Source organism: Syngnathus leptorhynchus, chromosome 17 (genome assembly GCF_054491065.1).
Source record: "Syngnathus leptorhynchus isolate UIUO chromosome 17, UIUO_Slep, whole genome shotgun sequence".
Taxonomy (NCBI): domain Eukaryota; kingdom Metazoa; phylum Chordata; class Actinopteri; order Syngnathiformes; family Syngnathidae; genus Syngnathus; species Syngnathus leptorhynchus.
The window spans coordinates 2,106,148-2,124,883 of record NC_141211.1 but is presented as its reverse complement, the minus strand read 5'-3'; the positions used below and the strand labels follow the sequence as shown (position 1 = coordinate 2,124,883).

The window sequence follows — 18,736 nt, the reverse complement described above, 5'->3', positions numbered from 1 at the left end:
GAGTTTGACAAATACTTTTATGATGAGTTGTGGAACTTTTCTGACACGCTTGTAATAATAGAGAGGAAATGAAGAGCAGCTCCCTCACACAAGTTTTTTTTTTTTTTCAATAGATAACAAAAGATTTACTTCCTTGTTTAATTTCACACTTGATTGGTGCGCAGGCACAGAAAGAAGCAATGATGTGTTTACAAGCTATTAAAAAGCCAATTTTCCGAACTTGTACCCTCTCGAGTGTTGTGTTTGTACATAAGTGCGGGTTACCATATATCGACATATTTACAGCTGATTAGACGGCATGGCTTCTCCAATTACAAATCATATGCACAACAAGACAAAGCAAGTGGATTTATTTGTGCAAACATACATTTCCCTTCTTCCTTTAAAAGTGAGCACTGTTAGAAAAGCAGCGTTTAGCCCAAAACCAACAGTGTGACCCGAGTTTAATCGGAGTTTTGTCACCAACGTGAATCACGGCCGGCTCTTTGACTTCCTGTGGCTTGACCTGCAGCACTTTGACAAGCTATTAACCGGCCACTACTCTCTCTCCCTCGCTCCCTTCAAAAAAAGTCTTTGGCTCGGTAAAAAAAAAAAAAAAAGTCCCCCAACCAAATGAACACCGCTGGCACGTACTCGTGGGCTGTTTAATTCTATCAAAGCAAACAGATATGGAGTGCGTGGCTCATTCAAAGCTAAACAATCACAAGAACCCTCCAACACACTCTCCACTCCACTCGTGTGCTTTGCTGAAGATCTCGTGGGAAGAGAAAGCTGAGGACTGATTATTTAGATGCCGCCATGCTCTAATCCATCCATCAGGATACATTTGGCTTTATAAATCGTCAGAAAACTTCAAATTATGCGAAGCGCATCGAGTTCATTTAAAATACATGCCTCGGTAAAAAATAACACGAACCTAAATAATTGAAAATGTGCCAGTTCCACTCGCAGCTATTATGTCAGCACTAAATGGTTCAATTAGACATCCCTTTAGTGACCTTTGAGGTTGATCATTTTTTTGCGTTCTCATTATGACCACGGATCAACAAATCCGGCCTCAATCAGCGGCGTTACCTTTGAACCCGCTCAATGCTCACACGGGCGTCGTCGTTAACTTAAATGCTTTGCAAAAACACTTAAAGTAAATAATTGATGCCTACACCGCTGCGGCTTTCAACGAAAGCAATTTGTTATATATTAATATTAATAATGTATACGTGCAACTGCAACGAGACGCCCTTGTTAAGATACTACGTGCGTCGAGGTCAGACCAAAAGTGGGGAATTCAACTTGCGTGCTGACTTGACTTTTTTCTAAAAGTGAACAAACAACCTCATAACCTTCACGCCTCTTTACCGCCTCCTCCACTCCCGCTTATATTATTTCCAATTACTCCCAATGCCTATGCATCATCTACTACCTCTCCGTACTAAACTTAATAAATCACATCAAACCGGCCTGCTTATGTTAGCCGCCGAAGGAGCAGGAATAATTTACGCTTGCGCTCCCTCAGGAGCGAGACGACAAGTGGGCTTTTTACACTCGATGTGAAGCCGACGTGGGGAAAAAACGTGGAGATGCACAAGTTCAAAGTTTTATGGTTCGCTCAGCATTGGAATAGAGAACAAAATTCAGGCAGCTATACAGTACGCATGTCATATTAAAAGAAGGCAGTAAGTGAACACATCTGGTGGAATGTTGAACAATGTAAAATGTTGCATACAAAGTCGTTGGCTCAGTCAAAACTTCCCCAAAAGTTGTCGTCAAGGAAACTTGCAAATTAGCATAGCAAAGATGTCAATCAACAATCCCTGTGACAGCAAAGCTCCATCCGAGCGTTGCCGTGCTGGCTGTGATTTTATTCCAATTTTTTTTAAGTCATGGTGACGACTGCTTCTCCGTGACAACAGATGGCCTGTGGGAAGACCTGCGGCTTTGAGGCCTCCCTCGCTCGTCACCTGTCTGCACACACACTGAATCGGATGAGGAGATTGAAACCAGGACAGACAGGAAGACGTATGGAGCAGCGATGGTCTTCTCCGAGCCAGACGAGAGTATGGCTGCAGTCATGATCATTATTATTACTCTTTTATCTAATCCACTTGATTTAGACTGCTGCCAGCCTTCACAAAGCCTCTGAAATAGCCTCCTGCTTACTAAATTATGCACGGAAGACAGAAATAGACGGCATAGGGACTCCGTGGTCGGGATGAAGCCGATCTATCGATGATGGCCATTCTGCGCAATCAAACTGACATTTGTCTTCCTGCCCTTGAAGGAGCAGGAGTTGCGACCTTGTGCTTGTTTTGCTGAAATCAATACATGTCACTGAGAGTCTTCAAGCGCGGCTCGCAAACTGGCGTCCGCACACTAAAAGCAGCAAGGATGATGCTCGTAAGACTGTAAACCACACGTGGCTCGGACCGGAGGAAACCATCGACCTTGAATGATAGATCCCTCGGTTATCTCTCCTACTGGTGATAATCAGTATTCATTGCAGCCGAAAACAAACCGCTTGACGACTTTGCGCCATGGTCTTGACGTACACGTGGTACGCAAAATAATTACATTCAGGTTAGGGAGTCTGGATCAATTATGAAAACATTTGAGAATGAGTCATTTCTTCACTGCTCATTGATTGATGTGAAACACTTGATGTGTGCTGGTGTGTGTGTCAGTCAGCATGATGGATGACTTGGTGAGGGCCAATCGACCGGCTGGCTTCGTAAGACTGAGTAAACCTGCCGCTGTGATCTTGTCTCCCCCTGAGTCTTTCTTTTTTGTTTTTTTTGCCCGCTCTCTGGCCTGAATTCTCCAATCTCTGATCCGACACACCTGCGGTCCAACAGCTGGCTACGATGCCATCTTCCGAAAGCAAATTCTCACCGTCCTATTTCCCTGCGTTCCTTCACATGACTGCACAGAGAAAAGTTATTTTAAGAAGCTCTCCTTGTTTACCAAGCTCGCTATTAGCGGTGCAACCAGAGCAGAGTTGAACTCGAATCCCATTCAAGCGCTCGACAACACAAAGCGAGTTTTATCCGTGTTCACGTACACGGAACGCTCTTCCACCTAATTGGCTTGCCAGGCTAATCAATAGAGAACTCGATCGTGTCGTAATTAGTATCAGAAGCAATTAAATGTAGTCATAAAATTCTCTTATAATGGCTCAAAGAAATCAGAACCAAATGTAATCAAGACCGTATTTATGGTAACCCAACTACTTTTAGTAATTGACACCAACTTAACGTAACATCTGAAATCTACCCAATCGTCATTGACTATTACTGACCTCTGCTTTTATGTGCAAATGTAAACTGGAATGGTCTCTGCCGAGATTGAACCATTAACAGAGGCCATTTGTGAATGTATCTGTCAGGAGGGCGCTTATACTGGTAAATGGAGGTTGGGAACAAGATTGTACTCTTTTTTATTCCGAGAACAAGCCCAGCGGTTCCATTGGGGTTTGCGCAGACAAAATGTCAAATCAATTCCTTTAAATTTTTTAAAGTTTCTGTTAGTTAGGAAACTTTTGGGTTGGTGGAGAATAATGGAATGGAATTGGACCATTTGGATTCCGAGGCAGGTTGAACATCTAATACATCATTCGGATCAAAGATTAATGACAACCCTAATTGGTGGCCTCAAAAGCATGCGGGGCACGTTGGAAACAAAGACAAAATGAGTTCATGTTGGAAGGCATTGCAGAGAGAAGAAAAGCAAAAGTGAAGCTATTGACCCAGGAGGAGCCATAGAGTGCTGAGTGTGTCTGACATTTTGTAGAGTTGGACTTTTACTGGATGAGGACAAGGGAAGAGATTGAAACGGAAGAAGCACATCACTTACGGGCATCTTGAGGAAAGCTCTCATTTATTTAGGACAAGGGGACACTTGTCATTGACGCCAGACAGGCACAATACGTGTTTCTGTCAATTCAGGTATATTGATTGAGGACACAACATGACCTAAAACCACTAAACATGACACTAACAGGAATTCTGCATCGTATTTTCTTTTCATGGTCTCGGGGAACTTGAGCGTATCCCAGTGGACTTAAGTTGGCTTGGATTACTTGACACATTCAGATTTTTTTTTTTTTTTTTTGATTGCGTAATACCATATTTGATGGTTGGACAGGCACTCCAGAGACCCAAATATTCAATAGGCGGGACAAGTAAGTGAGTGGCCGAATGATTTACACAAACCATTTTGCTCATGGCCTTTGAAACATTCAAATAAGCTTATTAAACAGAGTTACTCAAAGGTTCCTAGCTTCCATTAAAAGTCAACATATTGTGCAACCCGGAGGCATTTTTGATGCATGGTGCTTGCCCGCCCTTGTACTTAATGCTGTTGTCTTTCTATCATCATTAGTCAAGCAGCGAGCTCACAGTGATGAATAGCCACAACGTGAAATTGCCTCAGCCGTTACGATTGATCTATATTTTTTTGAATTTCAACCCACCCGTTTCCTCCCGTCTATGCGTTGCCTCGGGAGGGTGGAATAATCAGCAGGGGAGGAAAAGTTCGAAGGTCATCTACGACGGCGAGAGGGAAACGCGTCGGGTGCTAGCTGCTAAATGCCATGGGCTGGCGAGTCGGCGGTACAACGCATAGCCAGAGGCGAGGTCACAAGGTGCGATGAAAGTAAATCCTTCATTTCACCGACCTGGTACAAGGCCAGAACGCCGGCGGGCTGTGGGCGAGCCGAGGGCCGCTTCGACGTTCGAGAAGGATGGACGGGAATGAAAAGAGATGGGGGATTGTGTTTTTATGCTGGACGAGTGATAGTGAAACATGTCGGAGATGATTGGGAGAGGCAGCGCGATGAGGGATGCAGGTGATCACAGCCTCTACTGTCTGCCATCCGAGCTCTTTATCAACCTGACTCCTGGAAGAATGCTTTTCCAGGAAACTTGCTTGCGTACGACATTCCCAAAGAAATACGATTTTTTTAATGCCTCTGATTAGCTATCAATCGCTAACCTTAAACAGGCCACTTTAAATGCCATACTAAAACTGTTGTATTGAATCGTCACCTCCATCGTCATTACATTCCGATTGTGTGTGACATCATGTTCTCTATTAGTCTAGAGTTCCTATTACAGTTTCCTCCGTTGCTACGTCCATCGACGACGCTACGACGTCCATAATTATCCACATTTCTTTCTATTGCATCATAGCGTGACACCATGAGTGTGGTAAAGACTGGAGAATCAACTCAACTTTAATAGAACAGAATTTTCAAGTGGAAAAACCAAAAGTGAATTGTCATATATTGTTGTAGCAGCGTGAGGAATGGGGAAGAAAAGTCAGAGAGACAGAAAGCTGTGGCGGAATTATAAAGCTCCAAAAGCCAGCGTGGCCATGAAAGGAGCAAAAGATAGGCTGCTGTGGGATGAGAGCAACTGCGAAAACGCTAAGAGGCTGAGCGGCAGAAAAAAAAGCAATTTGAAGCTCTGATCAGATTGCTATTGAATGTGCACGAATTAGAGCTCGGCCCCGAAGTCATCTATGCTCCGTACTCGGCATCTGACACCGGAGTGCAGATCGGTTTGGTCGGCCCACGCGGAAGGCATCAGAACATGGCAAAATCTCCAATGTGTGTGGGTAGTTGAGTATTTTCATCTGTACTTTGTATTTCTGTGTGATCCGATCCCTTCGCTCCTATCTCAATCACAAACCTTCAAATTTGACATTTGAAACTCTTTGAAGTAGAACAATACAATTTTGCATGATCTCCCAAATCTATTTGCAGATTTTACCAAAACATAAATAAGGAAAATCCATGACTTGAACTGGGAAGTCTTGATCCAGGTGGTATAGAATTCAATGTGAGTCCATTTTATTTAGGAGCCTTAAGATTGTAGAATATGATGTTCATTATTATCAATAATAAAAAGGGAGCCAAGTACAATGTGCCATTAACAAGGCAACAAATGTAAAGCATTGTACACGGCTGACACTGAACCAGTGAGGGAAGACACAAACAAAGAAAAACCCACACTCCCCCCCAAATCCATCGGGAAATGCATGAAAGTGTGCCGTATGGGAGGGCAACATGCCAGAAGACCCTGTTTGAAGAGAATCTTAGAGTGCACCTATATATTTCTGGCATTAGGAGGAGCCTATGAATCTCTGGGACCTTGATAAAATAGAAATTTGGTCGAGAGCTCACCTTGTGGAACTTGGCTATCATAATTACGCGTTTTACGGCAAGTCATCAAACTTCACTGCCATGCTCTGCCAGCACACAAGGAGGAAAACACATTTTTTGCAATTTAATGTCACCCATCTGTCTTGTATATCCATCCTGCCACTTGTTTTGATAGCGCTTAACCTGTTCAGGGTTGCGGGGAGTTGGAGCCTCGCCTAGTGAGAATGTGAGAATTATTTATACATATCTAAATATATATATATATATTTTTTTTTTTACTATTTTTTTTTATGCAAATGTCTTTTCATGTCAATAAGTGGATTCAAAAAAATGGATGGAAGTGTAGAAAAACTTTTTAAACTGTATGAGCAAAGCTATCTCAAAAGAGTGGCTTTTAATATTTCAGGTCCAGTGAAGCTGAGACGTGCAAGTGGTTGCGGAAGCTTGTAAATTGTAGCGGTGGTTGTCATAACTGTCACACAAAACCCAGTGGTAGTAACTTGTGAGTTTAATGCCAACCCGGTCATGTCAAAGTGCATTACACCTGAGTTTGGGGCTAAATGTGCTTGTCCTTTAAGGGGAATCACACCAAGTCACCTTACGTCTGTTGGGGACACATTTGCTATATGCCAAGGTCCTGTCTCGGTTGATTTAATGCACATCCTGACAATATCAAGAAGGCCTGTCAACGGAGAACGCATAATGTGCACCCCTGTCAATCCCCGTGAGGCTTCGGGCACTTAGAAAACACGAGTCAGTTTGGCAACTCTCCAGTTCTTGTAAACCAAACCCCCCCCAAAAAAATAATTGAGTCCAACTTCAAATTGATTTAATTAGTTGTTCAGCCCACCAAAATGGAAATGAATAATAAACAGTGATTTGAAGATAGCCTTGTGTTCATCCACTTATGAAATTTTAATCTGTAAAATGAAAACAAGTCTTCAAGGTTGGACAGCGCTCTTCTAGATTGGTTCAAAGGTGTATTTGCATAACCTCTGACCTCGGCGTCATTTTATAGAGCTTTGATTAAGTGTCTTTATGATGTCCTGCCCACGACAGTAGCTCCATCTGCACGATGCAAGTTATGATGAGATGAGTGCAGGTGGTCATAAAACCGAGTATGTGACCATAAATGTTTTCTCTTTTTGATGAGGTACATTTTTAAGCGTCACATAAATAAAGTAGTAAAGACCAAGCCATTTCACTTAGTACATTTGCAAATGCTGCTATTGGTTAAGCTTGGGGATAATGAAGTCAAATTGTGCAAAGATAGAAAAACAGCACACTGGCGGAAAACAAAAGAATAACTTAAGAAAGTTCCTGATGGGGTTTGGAATGGTTGTGTGCGGCGGCTTGCTATTTTACCGTCGTGTTTGCATGCATGGCGTGTGAGCCAGCGGTGCAGCCTGAAGGTGAGCGCTGGGGCTGCGTGCGCACTCCACGTGCCCTTGAGCAAACAACAGCCTATAATTACGCTGATGAAGCGGCTGGGTTGACGCGACAGTGCTGGAAAAGTCCCCTGAGGTGACTGGAGGACTCCAAACATGAGCCACATTAGAATTAATTTCCTGGATAAATGACGGGATAACAGCCTCACTGCTCCTTAGAGGGAATTCTCCTCAACCAAGAACAACAAGATATAATTAAAAAACATAAGTCTTTCCAACAGCCATGTGACACTTGTGCTTATCTCTGTCTGCATTTGAATTTGGGTCTTGGTGTTTGAGATGAAGCCCATACATCAGCGTATGTCTTTTATACGGCGCGCTTATATATGGTGGTTTGCCGACGCGCGCGCGCACACACACACAAATTGAATTCAATGAAGAATTCCATCTGGGAGCAGTCGGCTCCTGCGGCTATCAAAGCTGGTCTTGTCTTTTCCAGCTCGTTGTGCTCTCTCTATGTCCTATGATGCCACAAGATAAAAAAAAAAAAGAAAATCAATCATTGGTAAGTCATTTATTGTTGTGTGACAAAGTTAATGATAAAGTTACAGTTTATACGATTAATATCGACAATTGGACGGTTGACTAATGTTTTTATTTTGAGGATGTGCCACATGTTCTCAATATTTGAATGAATATCACGAGAACAAAAGTCTTGTATTTACAATTATATATCTAGTAGTTGAGCACTGACAATTTCACAATAATAAGTTTCTTGTCAAAGGTTTAAAACTATACATGCACATTGGTAAGTAGAACTTGTGGAAATGTTACAGTGACAGGATGATAAACACCTGAAGCCCATTTTGCACCGTGAAAGGTGAAAAGCATCCGGCGAGCTTGTACACTCTCGGTGCTTAATGGACCTCGGAGTAGAGCTCAGTCAGGTCGAGGTGATTGTCCACTTTATGGCCCGTGTGCTGCATCTTTGCTTTTTGCTGAGCCAGCACTTTTATCAGCTAGTTTGCTGCTAGGGAAAAAAAAAAAAGCAAAAAAGCAAACTTCCTATTTAACAGGCAAATGAGGAGTCAAGGTCGCTGATGTTTTGGAGACTGAAGAAAAAGTCACTGCTGGGTGGAGGACAGCTCCATCACACATTGAAGGATGGATCACATGATGCCAGTTGGATGTTCGCCCTTAAAATATTCTGGGCACATTCAACTCATTTAAAACCCCAGGGGTCGCCCAGGTGCATCCAGAAGGGCTTACAAATTCCATCTTGGAAAATGTTCCATGAACCGCCCCGGGAAGGTTCCGAGGCCTCGGGAGTGAAGAAGGGTGTCCGAATGTATAATTTGCTTCTGCCGCATTTTACCCAATGGGAATTATCTATGTGTGTGCGAGAGAGACAATTCTTCCGGCATGCACTGCTTCTGTCGTGTCAAAGGCGACACGACCGTGGCAAGTTCAGAGGTCATGTTGAAGGGCCTGGTTATTATGGACTCAACAATGCGGTCTGATTGGTGTCTTCGGGAACAATAGCTACTCAGAAAGGACTTGATGATTTTGCTGAGGAATTTGGCTTCAGGGGCCAACACTGCAACTTGCAGACAATGAAGAACAAGAGACGCCATCAGGTGGAGATAAAGATGGAAAAGATCAGCACATTGCAAAAACAGATAAATTGTACGTTCCTTTATCGCAGCTGGGTACAATAGAGATAAGCAGTGGGATGGATGGATGGATGGATGGATGGATGGATGGACGGACGGACGGACGGACGGACGGACGGACGGACGGACGGACGGCTCACTGGGTTTGGCTGCATATTTATTTTATGTATGTTTAATAGAGAAGCGGTACTTCCGAGACCTGTGGAAAATGGAAATAGAGCAAATAATATACACTAGTAAGAAAAAGACATTGTACTCAGTCAGTCACCAGGAAAGGAGAGGTTGCAAAAAAAAGACAGAATATTGAAAGAAAATAATAAGAGAAGGTAGAAGCTCAGCACAGCTCTTGCCGCGGGAGGGGGGAAAAAAGGCAAATGGGCAGATAGTGAAAAGATAGCCAGAAATAGACAGAGGCCTGGAGCGGTGGAAATAGCACGGTCCACTCTCGCTGTTTTTGAAAGGGAGACAAAGGTAGTGGAGAGCACCGTGGATGAGAGTTCATACGAGACGAGACGAGACGGAAGGGTATCTGACAACCAGGAGTAAGAGCAGGAGGATAGAAAGCAACACCGGAAATCATTGCCGACCTTTGTGTGGAACAGTTTGACTTCCTCCTATGATTTCCTCCACATGAAATTTGACCCAAGGATGGTCCAAAGGTATTCAAAGGATGAGCCAGAGAAACTCAACATAAGCAAATCTTCCTTGACAACCACACTACTACTATTCTTAGTCTGCAAAAACGCAATATTTATATTTGCAGTCCGCATGTGCACCAGCGCACCACTTATGCGCACTCATGACAATAAGAAAAAAAATGGTATTTAACCATTATAAAATTTGCTTTTGAATACATTTGATATTTATTTATTTTATGCATTCACGCATACTTTGATACCCAAAAAGAAATGCATATAAATATTATATATCCTGTGTGTTGGCCTTGGCTTTCGATGGTGCATCTCTTCCGAGGCCAGTGATGTACGGGGATGTTTCCAAACACAAAATTCATACCATATTGTGCCTCAATGATTTATGATATTCCTCCCTACGAGAGCATTTGAAGGATGTCGGAATGTTTATGATGTATTCCACTTCACGTGTGTGGAGATGGGAGTGACTGCGACGTTCTGATTTACAACTGATTGGCCTCATCATAAAGTGGTCATAAATCAACAACTATATTTGTCTGACAGAAGCTCCCCCACATCCCGACAAATGAGATGTTCAGAATCGGCGCTGCAACCAGTGATCCATTTATTCTTTATGAGAGCTCTCAGAAGAACACCTCCGAGCTTCAAAGGCTCCGTAAGAAACATGAAAGACGATTTGGGGGGATTGAAAAATACGGAACAGGAAGGTGAGACCTACAAAGCAAAGCAAGAAATAACATTTTCGGGGAAAAACTCCCACTCGCATTATCACGGTGTCACAGAGCCAAATTTGTCCCTCTCTCAGTGTGTGCACTCATCCTTTGTTGCTCCACATCGTCTTCCTAGCTCATCTTTTAAATGTTAACTCTCTCCGAGATCACAGCGTGCCATTTTAATGTGTTACGTGAAGTGTGGCGCATACTTAATGAATACGTATATGCCAGCCAGCCAGGCTGGTGTGTGCTGAAGAGACATTAACATCATTGGATTGCCATTAATGATAATTCTCCACGTTCCAATGGTATGAGCAGGTTCCTCATTATATTATGATGGTGAATGTTTGAATCCATGGCAATATTAATCTGATTATTAATTGGAAAAAAAAGATCATTTGGTTCAAACAATTTGTGTATTTCATTCGAACTCAGAATGCACCGATGGAATGAAGCTTGTCACTTTTGGGAAAAATAATTGCCAAAAGGAGTCAGAAAAGTCAATAAATACACAATAAGTTGGCAACACTTAGCACCAGGTTTGTTAGTACATGTTAGTTTTAAAAAACGCTCGCAAGCCTTCATGAACAACATAAAATGACGCGGAGGGCAGGATCTGACCTTTACTCTGACACCTGTGCGCTATCACAACAATAAAAACATCACGAAATCGATACGTCTCTGACTGGTTCAATCAGATCTGAGCGTTCTAATCTTACAATATAGCGCTTATATTGGCAAAATGTTTTGTCCGGTATGGAAGTGCGGAAGAGAGAACGGTGACTGCTGTTGTTATTATTGTTATTATTATATTAAGTGTGTCATGGCCGAGGCATGTGTCCTTCCTATGCACAACACTGGGCTCTAATGAAAATGAATGGCCGATGCTCTTCAAGGTCATGATATAATGAGACAACTGCATTATTACAGTGATCTCACCATAATGCGCCAAAGAGAAAACCTTGGTAATTAACGGGGACCGCTGCGTCCGAATGCCAGCCTGGATGCATTTTAATTGGCTAAATGGCTTCCTCGCTTGATGGATGTTGATAATCGCCGTGCTCCATTTACCGCCCGGCACACAACAAGCAAGCACACGCATGCAAAAATAGGCAGGGTTAACCTTGTTGTGTCTCGGAGGCAATAAGCAAATGTCGGATCTTATCTGAACGTGATGACGTCATTGGCTCCCAATTAGACCACGCGATTCCCATCGGTAGGGTTGCAAGTAACGCTTCAATCATCCTCCATTTGTTTGATACAGCAAGCAGGTATGCATGTAAGCAAGCCATTACGTTTGCAAACAAGCAGCAACAGCCTCCGCCAGTCAGCTTAGCCGTCCGCACGGTCCTTGGCGAGCTCCACTCAATAATTCATTCCGCGGCCAATAACAAACAGTCGCCGAGACGGGACAATAGCGGTGAGTTGTCGTGGGGGCAACAAATCATCGTCTCGAGTTGAAAGAAGACAGTCGTCCAGCTGCAAAACTCTTCAAATAGATATAATCAAACGTGACACGAGGATGCCATCTCCTTTCAAAAGTCTTCGAGAGATACTCGTTTTTATGCTTTGTAGTCATATCTTGCTCCATAAAAATCTGCGGCCTTTGTCTCCGTGCTTGAAATCAAAACATATATATATATATATATATATATATATATATATATATATATATATATATATATATATATATATATATATATATATATTATAGACTGAAAGATCTTAACTATATTCCAAAACCAATCCCAAGCCCAATGAAATTGAATTTGCAATGTAGTAGAATCCAATTTTCAAATTGCTAAGGCTGCAATAGAAGGCAATAAAGAGATGTGAATTTCAGTGCGTTTGTTTGTTTGTCAAAATGTGTCATCTGATTTGCTGGCAACCAGTCCACAGCGTACTGCTGGGAGAGGATCCAACGAGGTGGACAGCAAACTCGCTCTGATTCATTCATCCCCTTAAATCCACTTCGATCGTTAAAAGGCTGCTCAAGTCAGATTCACAGTTAAACAAATAAAGATGGACTGATTTTCAGCTTTCAGTTGTAGCTCCGTGTGCTTTTCCGTATCTATCGCTGCCATCCTTTTTGCTTTTTCATCAGCAGAATGTACGAGTTAGCCTTATGCTAACTTCCTTTTTGTGTGAGTGACGTTAATGTAGAGAAGAAATAAAGGCGGCATAATGGCAGCTTTTACAGGCAGAGTAAAATGATGCCATTCCATCATTGTGTCTGTTTCACAACCAACGTACTGAAACTCTTTGAATGTTTAGAGATTGAAAAATTATATTTGAAGATATAAAGTGGTGGTTAGCTTTTTCTTCCTTACAGTTCTGGACAGTTCTTGAAACTCTAAAATCGTGTGCAAGGGTCAACCCACAAAAATACCTCGATGCAAAAATGTTCCACACAGGAATCTCAAAGCCACATAAACATCCATTCTACTGGCTCTCGACTCGTCGTGACCTTCCAAAAAGTCAGAAAAGTATAAAAAGACTTCCTCTGCGATTGAAAGTTTGACTTTCTGAAAGCACGTCGATAAGTATCCTATAAAGGATGTCCATGATGAAAAACAAATACATTAAAAGCCATTGCTGGCGCTTCTAATAAGAAAAAAGTCATTATATATTTCCATGCGCCATCGAGATGACTGGTTCCAGCCATTTCCTTTGGAGATAATTTCCCTTGGAGTTAATTTCCTCTGGAGTTGCCACATTAGTGCCCCTCGGTTTGTTAAGGGACATAAAGACGCCGACAAATGAAACGCCGCTGATATGCTCATGCACCGCGAAGCCGCTGTGGAATGAACACACGGCCATATGCCGCTTCAAGCTGTGGGATACTGCTGCGTGAGTGACAATGTGAGATTCCAATGAGGAAATAGGAGTGATTTGAGACGTGATTAAACCGTGAGGGGATCATCTTTAAGTTGGAGTACTAATGGACTGAAGACTGACCAGCTGTTTCATCAGGCAAAAGTTTGCCTGATTAAAAGTTTGGAGCAACCCTAAAAACTCCCATGGGAGAGGATTCTATAGGACGCCTTGATACTTAGCAAGCCGAGGAGAGATTTTGATGGTTATGTTCTGGTACCACATGTGTCTTCCTACTTGCTCATTTGTACAGCGATGGCCCATGAGAGCACTTGAGCCAAACCGCCATGCAATTCAGAAAACATATAAAACCTCACAAGAACAAAATTGAACCCATACATGCTCATTATATATCATTAAAAAATTGATTAATTATCAGAAATTTGATATGGCCCTGGAAAGACCATTGATAGAAATGTGACAGCCAAATGAGAAAAAAAAAAATAGACAAATTCCCAAGACAAATTGCATTTGAGAATGTTTGCGCCATAACCTCAGCATGGAGCATCTAGCAGTATTCTCCACAAGCCGCAGTCATTAGCTTAGCGCTCCACCTGCTCGTAACAGCCTCACTTTGGACCCTGACAGGGGGAGCCTTCCGACCACCCCGGAGAGTCAAGAGTCAATAGATTAGGAGAAAACAGGTTGATGCACGCAAGAGTATGTCACCCAGGACTTAAGGGGAGGGGGAGCTTGTTATTGACTCTTCCTCCCTCCAGATCTCTGTGGCTGCACCTATCCTCCAGGGTGGGGGGATAATAAGACTACCTAGCTACACTAAGCTTCCAGGAGAGAAGGTCAAGAGGCGCCGAGACAAAAACAATCTTCTCTCCATATGTCCGACATATAGCATTTTTTTCTTCCATCATCTTAGGCCTGAGCTGAATTTCCTCACATAACCCTGACCTTGCATGTGGAAATCAATGCTGAAAATCAATGAGAAGAATGCCAGCTAAAATTACGCAGTATGTAATTTAAGATAATTGCACAAACGCTAACATGAAAGAGACAGTTTGGTGCATTGAATAAAAGAAACTGCACAGCTCCAGCTTCCAAAGATCTGTTTTGTACCCCCACAAAGGTCACCAAATATAGTTCCATGCCCTATAAAGTATCCCAGTGTTATACTAGTAAGAATAAAACTCAGATTAATGACACAAGTATTCGAGGTTCCTGCAAGGATAATTGGTTGCTCGTTTTATAGCAGCAGCGCAGAACCTGTAGCCAGAGCATCAGTAGCATTAGCGAGAAGAGCGATGTATCCCCCCGCTCTGCCTCGTAGCCTGAATAATGCAGAGTTGCGGTGCGGAGCGTTAAACTCCCCCGCTGAGATGAGGCCAGGGTAGCAGCTGTACCTATCAAGACTCTCCTCAGAGCTGTCACGGCCTGTCTGCTCCTCGGCTAATCACTTGCTACAGGCCTGCAGCGTGGGACCGCCGTCGTTAATGTCGTCAGCCACTCGGGCCAGCGAGAGATCACACAAATCTGGATTTAGTCGCTTACCGACATGAAAAGATCGCGAATTTCCTTGATCGACCCATGCCAAAATGAACAATTAATTGATAAGTGTTCCCCCACTATATTGCGATTGATTGTGATTCGGTGCCATTGACGGTTATAGTCCAGCCAACTTATTTCCATTGCATTGTTGAAAAGTAGTTGGAATAAAGGCGGAATTTCACATATCAAGTCAAAAAAATGTTTCGGGCTGCTGAAGCAATGTTTTGTTGTTGGTATCCACTGGTTCAGCACAGTCGGGCCCCGCGGTGAGCACGGCTGAACCGACTGTCAGCCGAGATGATAAATTAGAAGTCAAAGCGGCCGTGCAGCACATTGATGAATACGCCTGTCTGCCCTCTAGGGGTTGAGCGGCATTTTGAGCAGTAGCGGAAGAAGGTAGCTAACAAAAGGTGATTGACAAAGATAATGGAGGTCCTGAATAAAGCTGGAAGGTATCAAACTGGAATTGATGAAGGATAATCTGTGAGTGTCTCGCCTCCCCTGATCTACTTCAAATTCTTACACTTTGTGTTCAAAAGTCGTAGCGTCAGCATTTCTCAGCAGATCCAAATAATCCAAGTGTTAAAATGCAAATTTCTGATTTAACAAAATCTATTTAGTCTATTTAGAAACGGGATGTTCCTCTTTTTATTGGGTCGTCAATTGTCAGCGTAAAATGGCTGCAATCAATTCTATTGACTATAAGGCAAGCTCACCATTTCTCAGCGAAGGTTTCTTGCTCTTGCTGTTAAAAGAATCACATCCTCTCTTGTCTTTAGTTTTTCGACATTACAGTTTGGGCAAACATTTGATGAGGTAAGAAGACAATGAATTTTGTCTTACTTGATGACTCTGACCACGGCAAGCCTCTCTTTTCCATCAGCAACCAATCGTAAGACAAACTATCTCATATGTGACTGATGTTGAAATGAAGGTGGAAAAAAAAAAAAAAGATAAATGAAGTCGTACAAGCGTGGTGAGCAAAACATGAATACGAAGCAGGCTGCTTGCTAAAGAGAGCGGTGAAGCATCTAAAAGCAGCCAGCGCTATCTCGCTGCATACTGAAATGCAACTTGGGAAGTGGTGAAGTGGATTTTGTGACTGACAGAAAGAAAACTAGAAGTCACGGGAACAAGACTTATAGGTGTCAAACCTTAGGCCTGGGGGCCAGATACGACCCGCCACATCATTTGATGTGATCCGCAAAGACAAATTGTGCATTGACTTCATGTGTCAGTATTAAAAGTACAAATTGATTACCATGCGGCCCGTGACAAAAATGAGTTTGACAGCTCTGCAAAAAGCTAGAGGACAGAAAAGATTTCAAATCCAGCTTTTTTGATGTCTGAACATAAATGAGCTCTTTAAGCATGTGTGTGTCTCGGCCTGTACCGATTTGACTTGCCAGCCATCTGGAGAAGCGGGCATCAAAATAATGTCCTCCCTTTTTGATCTGCAAAACTGTTTTCTCCATGAATATGAAAAAGGAACACCTCTTCATTACTTTTGCTAAAAGTAGCACGAAACATCCCCTTGTCGTGCATGACTTGCAGAACAAGGACGGAATAGGAATTGGAAATCTGCATAGCTGCTGCAGAAAACTGCCAAGTGTTGTCAGGGTTGGAGCCACAATGCTTGTTGCCAACAGATTCTCCGTAAAAGGCTGGCTTGCTTTTGGGAATGTGTCCTTCAGACTTGTGAAACTCCTGTCTGGGGCTGATAATCCATATTTTGATATCGCGTGGGTTTCATCTACACTCATTTGAATGTAATTTGTGTCATACTCATGTCGAACATTGACCCCCAGATCAATAAATCCCCTTCATTGACTAACAGACAGAATGTAAAGTACAAATGCATCACTCCCCGGACTTATTCATGATAGTGGCTTTTAAAACGCGTCATGAATTATCCCTCAGGAAGGTTAGTGGATGTGGATTATTGTGTCGCGCCATTAAGTCTTACGGGCCAGTTAAGGTTGCGGCGCTCTCTTCACGGTCAGTTGTCTTAGTCCTCTGCCAAAAAGTGGAAGGCTGCCAATCGAAGAGCTGGAGCCGGAAAGAGTTGCTGGAAAGCCAAAAGGAGCCCAAAGAAGCAATGCAAATTTGAAAAGTATTCAACCTTGTCCAAACCAAAAAGACTAAACTTGCGGGCCAGGTCTCGACAGACAACAGAATATATAGAATCAGATCCAACCTCAGAGCACCAAACTTGTGTGACAATGTCAGGTCCAACAGACCCAGAACCTCTTTCGACTTCAAACAACCACGACAGAAAAAAACTTGGAACCAGGCCCAACCCAAATAAGAAACGCACAGAACCCACCGGTGTCTCATGTCATTGACTTACGATAGAAGACGTATTCTGTGTAGCTGGACCAGAACTTGTCCTCCGTGTGCTGGCTGACGAACGAGGCCGTGACGGACGAGTTGCACGCCACCATGTGGAAGCCGCACTCAGACAGCATGTCAAAGGCCCTCTCCAGGTGCCTGAACTTCAGATAGAAACGGGACGTGTAGCGATCCGGGGTCCGGTTGGGGTCCCGACTCTCGTTCAGGGTTTCACCGAAGACCTCTTTCGCCAGGGCCACTCGGCCGCAGATGAGGATGCGGGGCACCCGGCGGAACTTTGCGTCGCTCTGTGCGTCGCGGGCCACAGTGCACGAGCCCCGGTAGCCCACCGTGACAAAGCCGCTCTTTCTATCCGCGGGGACGAGCGATGGCGGCGGGCAGTGGCGCGGCTCGCTCCCCTGGGAGCCATCCTCGTAATCACTGTGGAACAAGTCATCCGGGCTTTGCTTCACCTCCTCCGGGCTGAGAAGCTTCACCAAGTCGGGTAGCTGGAAGTACTCCGCTTCTTTCCGGAGACGACCTTTCTCCGGGAAGTGGTCCGGGAGGACCACCTGCTTGTCCCGCAGGAAGTCCAACACGTAGCGGAAGAGAAAGCCGTCGCGGTCGATGAAGTAGCGACCTTTGGGGTCCCGGGCTATATCGTTGGAGACGTCCTTTTTGGAGAACAACTTGGCGAGGAGAGAACTCGGGCTACTCACCAGCGTGCAATAGCGCGTGTAGTACACCTGGCCGCCCACGTTGAGCTCCAGGACGTCGGGTAGGCTGTTCTGGACCGACGACTGCTCTTTGGGGTTAGTCCTGCAGTTTCCGCTCAACGCCATTGTGACCCCCAAAAATGCTGCTCACTTGATATTATATACGTTATAATATGAAGATAATGAGTGGCAGAAGTTCCATGGAAATCCTATCGATCCATAGTGCCATTGAAATCAAAGACTTCTTGCACAGAGCATATTAAACAGTACTCTGGGTGCCATCCCAAACAGAACATCAAAAAAAATTCTGTTGCATTCAAAAAAATGCACACCGGTCCAGCAGCGTAGGACAGGAAAACTCCTCACAAAAAACTTAAGGTCCAAACAGGAATCCAAATGGTTCCTCACGCTCGTTGGATGAGAGGGGGGTAAAAAAGAGGCAAAAGTAATCGATATCTTAATGACACCACTGTACCGCCTCCTTTTAGGGGGAATATGCACGAAAATAGTAGTCTGTTCCGTTTAGGAGAGGAGCGCAAACCAGCATGCATCTATCGGGAGCTGTCCATGGTACTGACACGGCTCCACCATCGCCACTCCCACCGCCCCCCCCCCCCCCCCCTCGCACGGAGCAGGTTGCTGTCTTGCTTGTGTGTGTGTCACTCTCATTGTAGGATAACACACTGTGGGAAAAAAATAGTTTTCTTTTCTTTTCCCCATAATAATCAGAT

At 43.7% G+C, this 18,736-nt stretch overlaps 1 protein-coding gene across 1 annotated transcript in view; it reads right to left on the bottom strand.

Moving 5' to 3' along the window:
• Positions 1-18,131, bottom strand: part of kctd16b (potassium channel tetramerization domain containing 16b) — a 28,719-nt gene extending 10,588 nt beyond the window's left edge. The window contains exon 1 of the mRNA XM_085936550.1: positions 17,309-18,131. Coding sequence (XP_085792676.1) covers positions 17,309-18,131 — 823 coding nt within the window. The remainder of the gene's footprint in view (positions 1-17,308) is intronic.
• Positions 18,132-18,736: the final 605 nt, after the last annotated feature.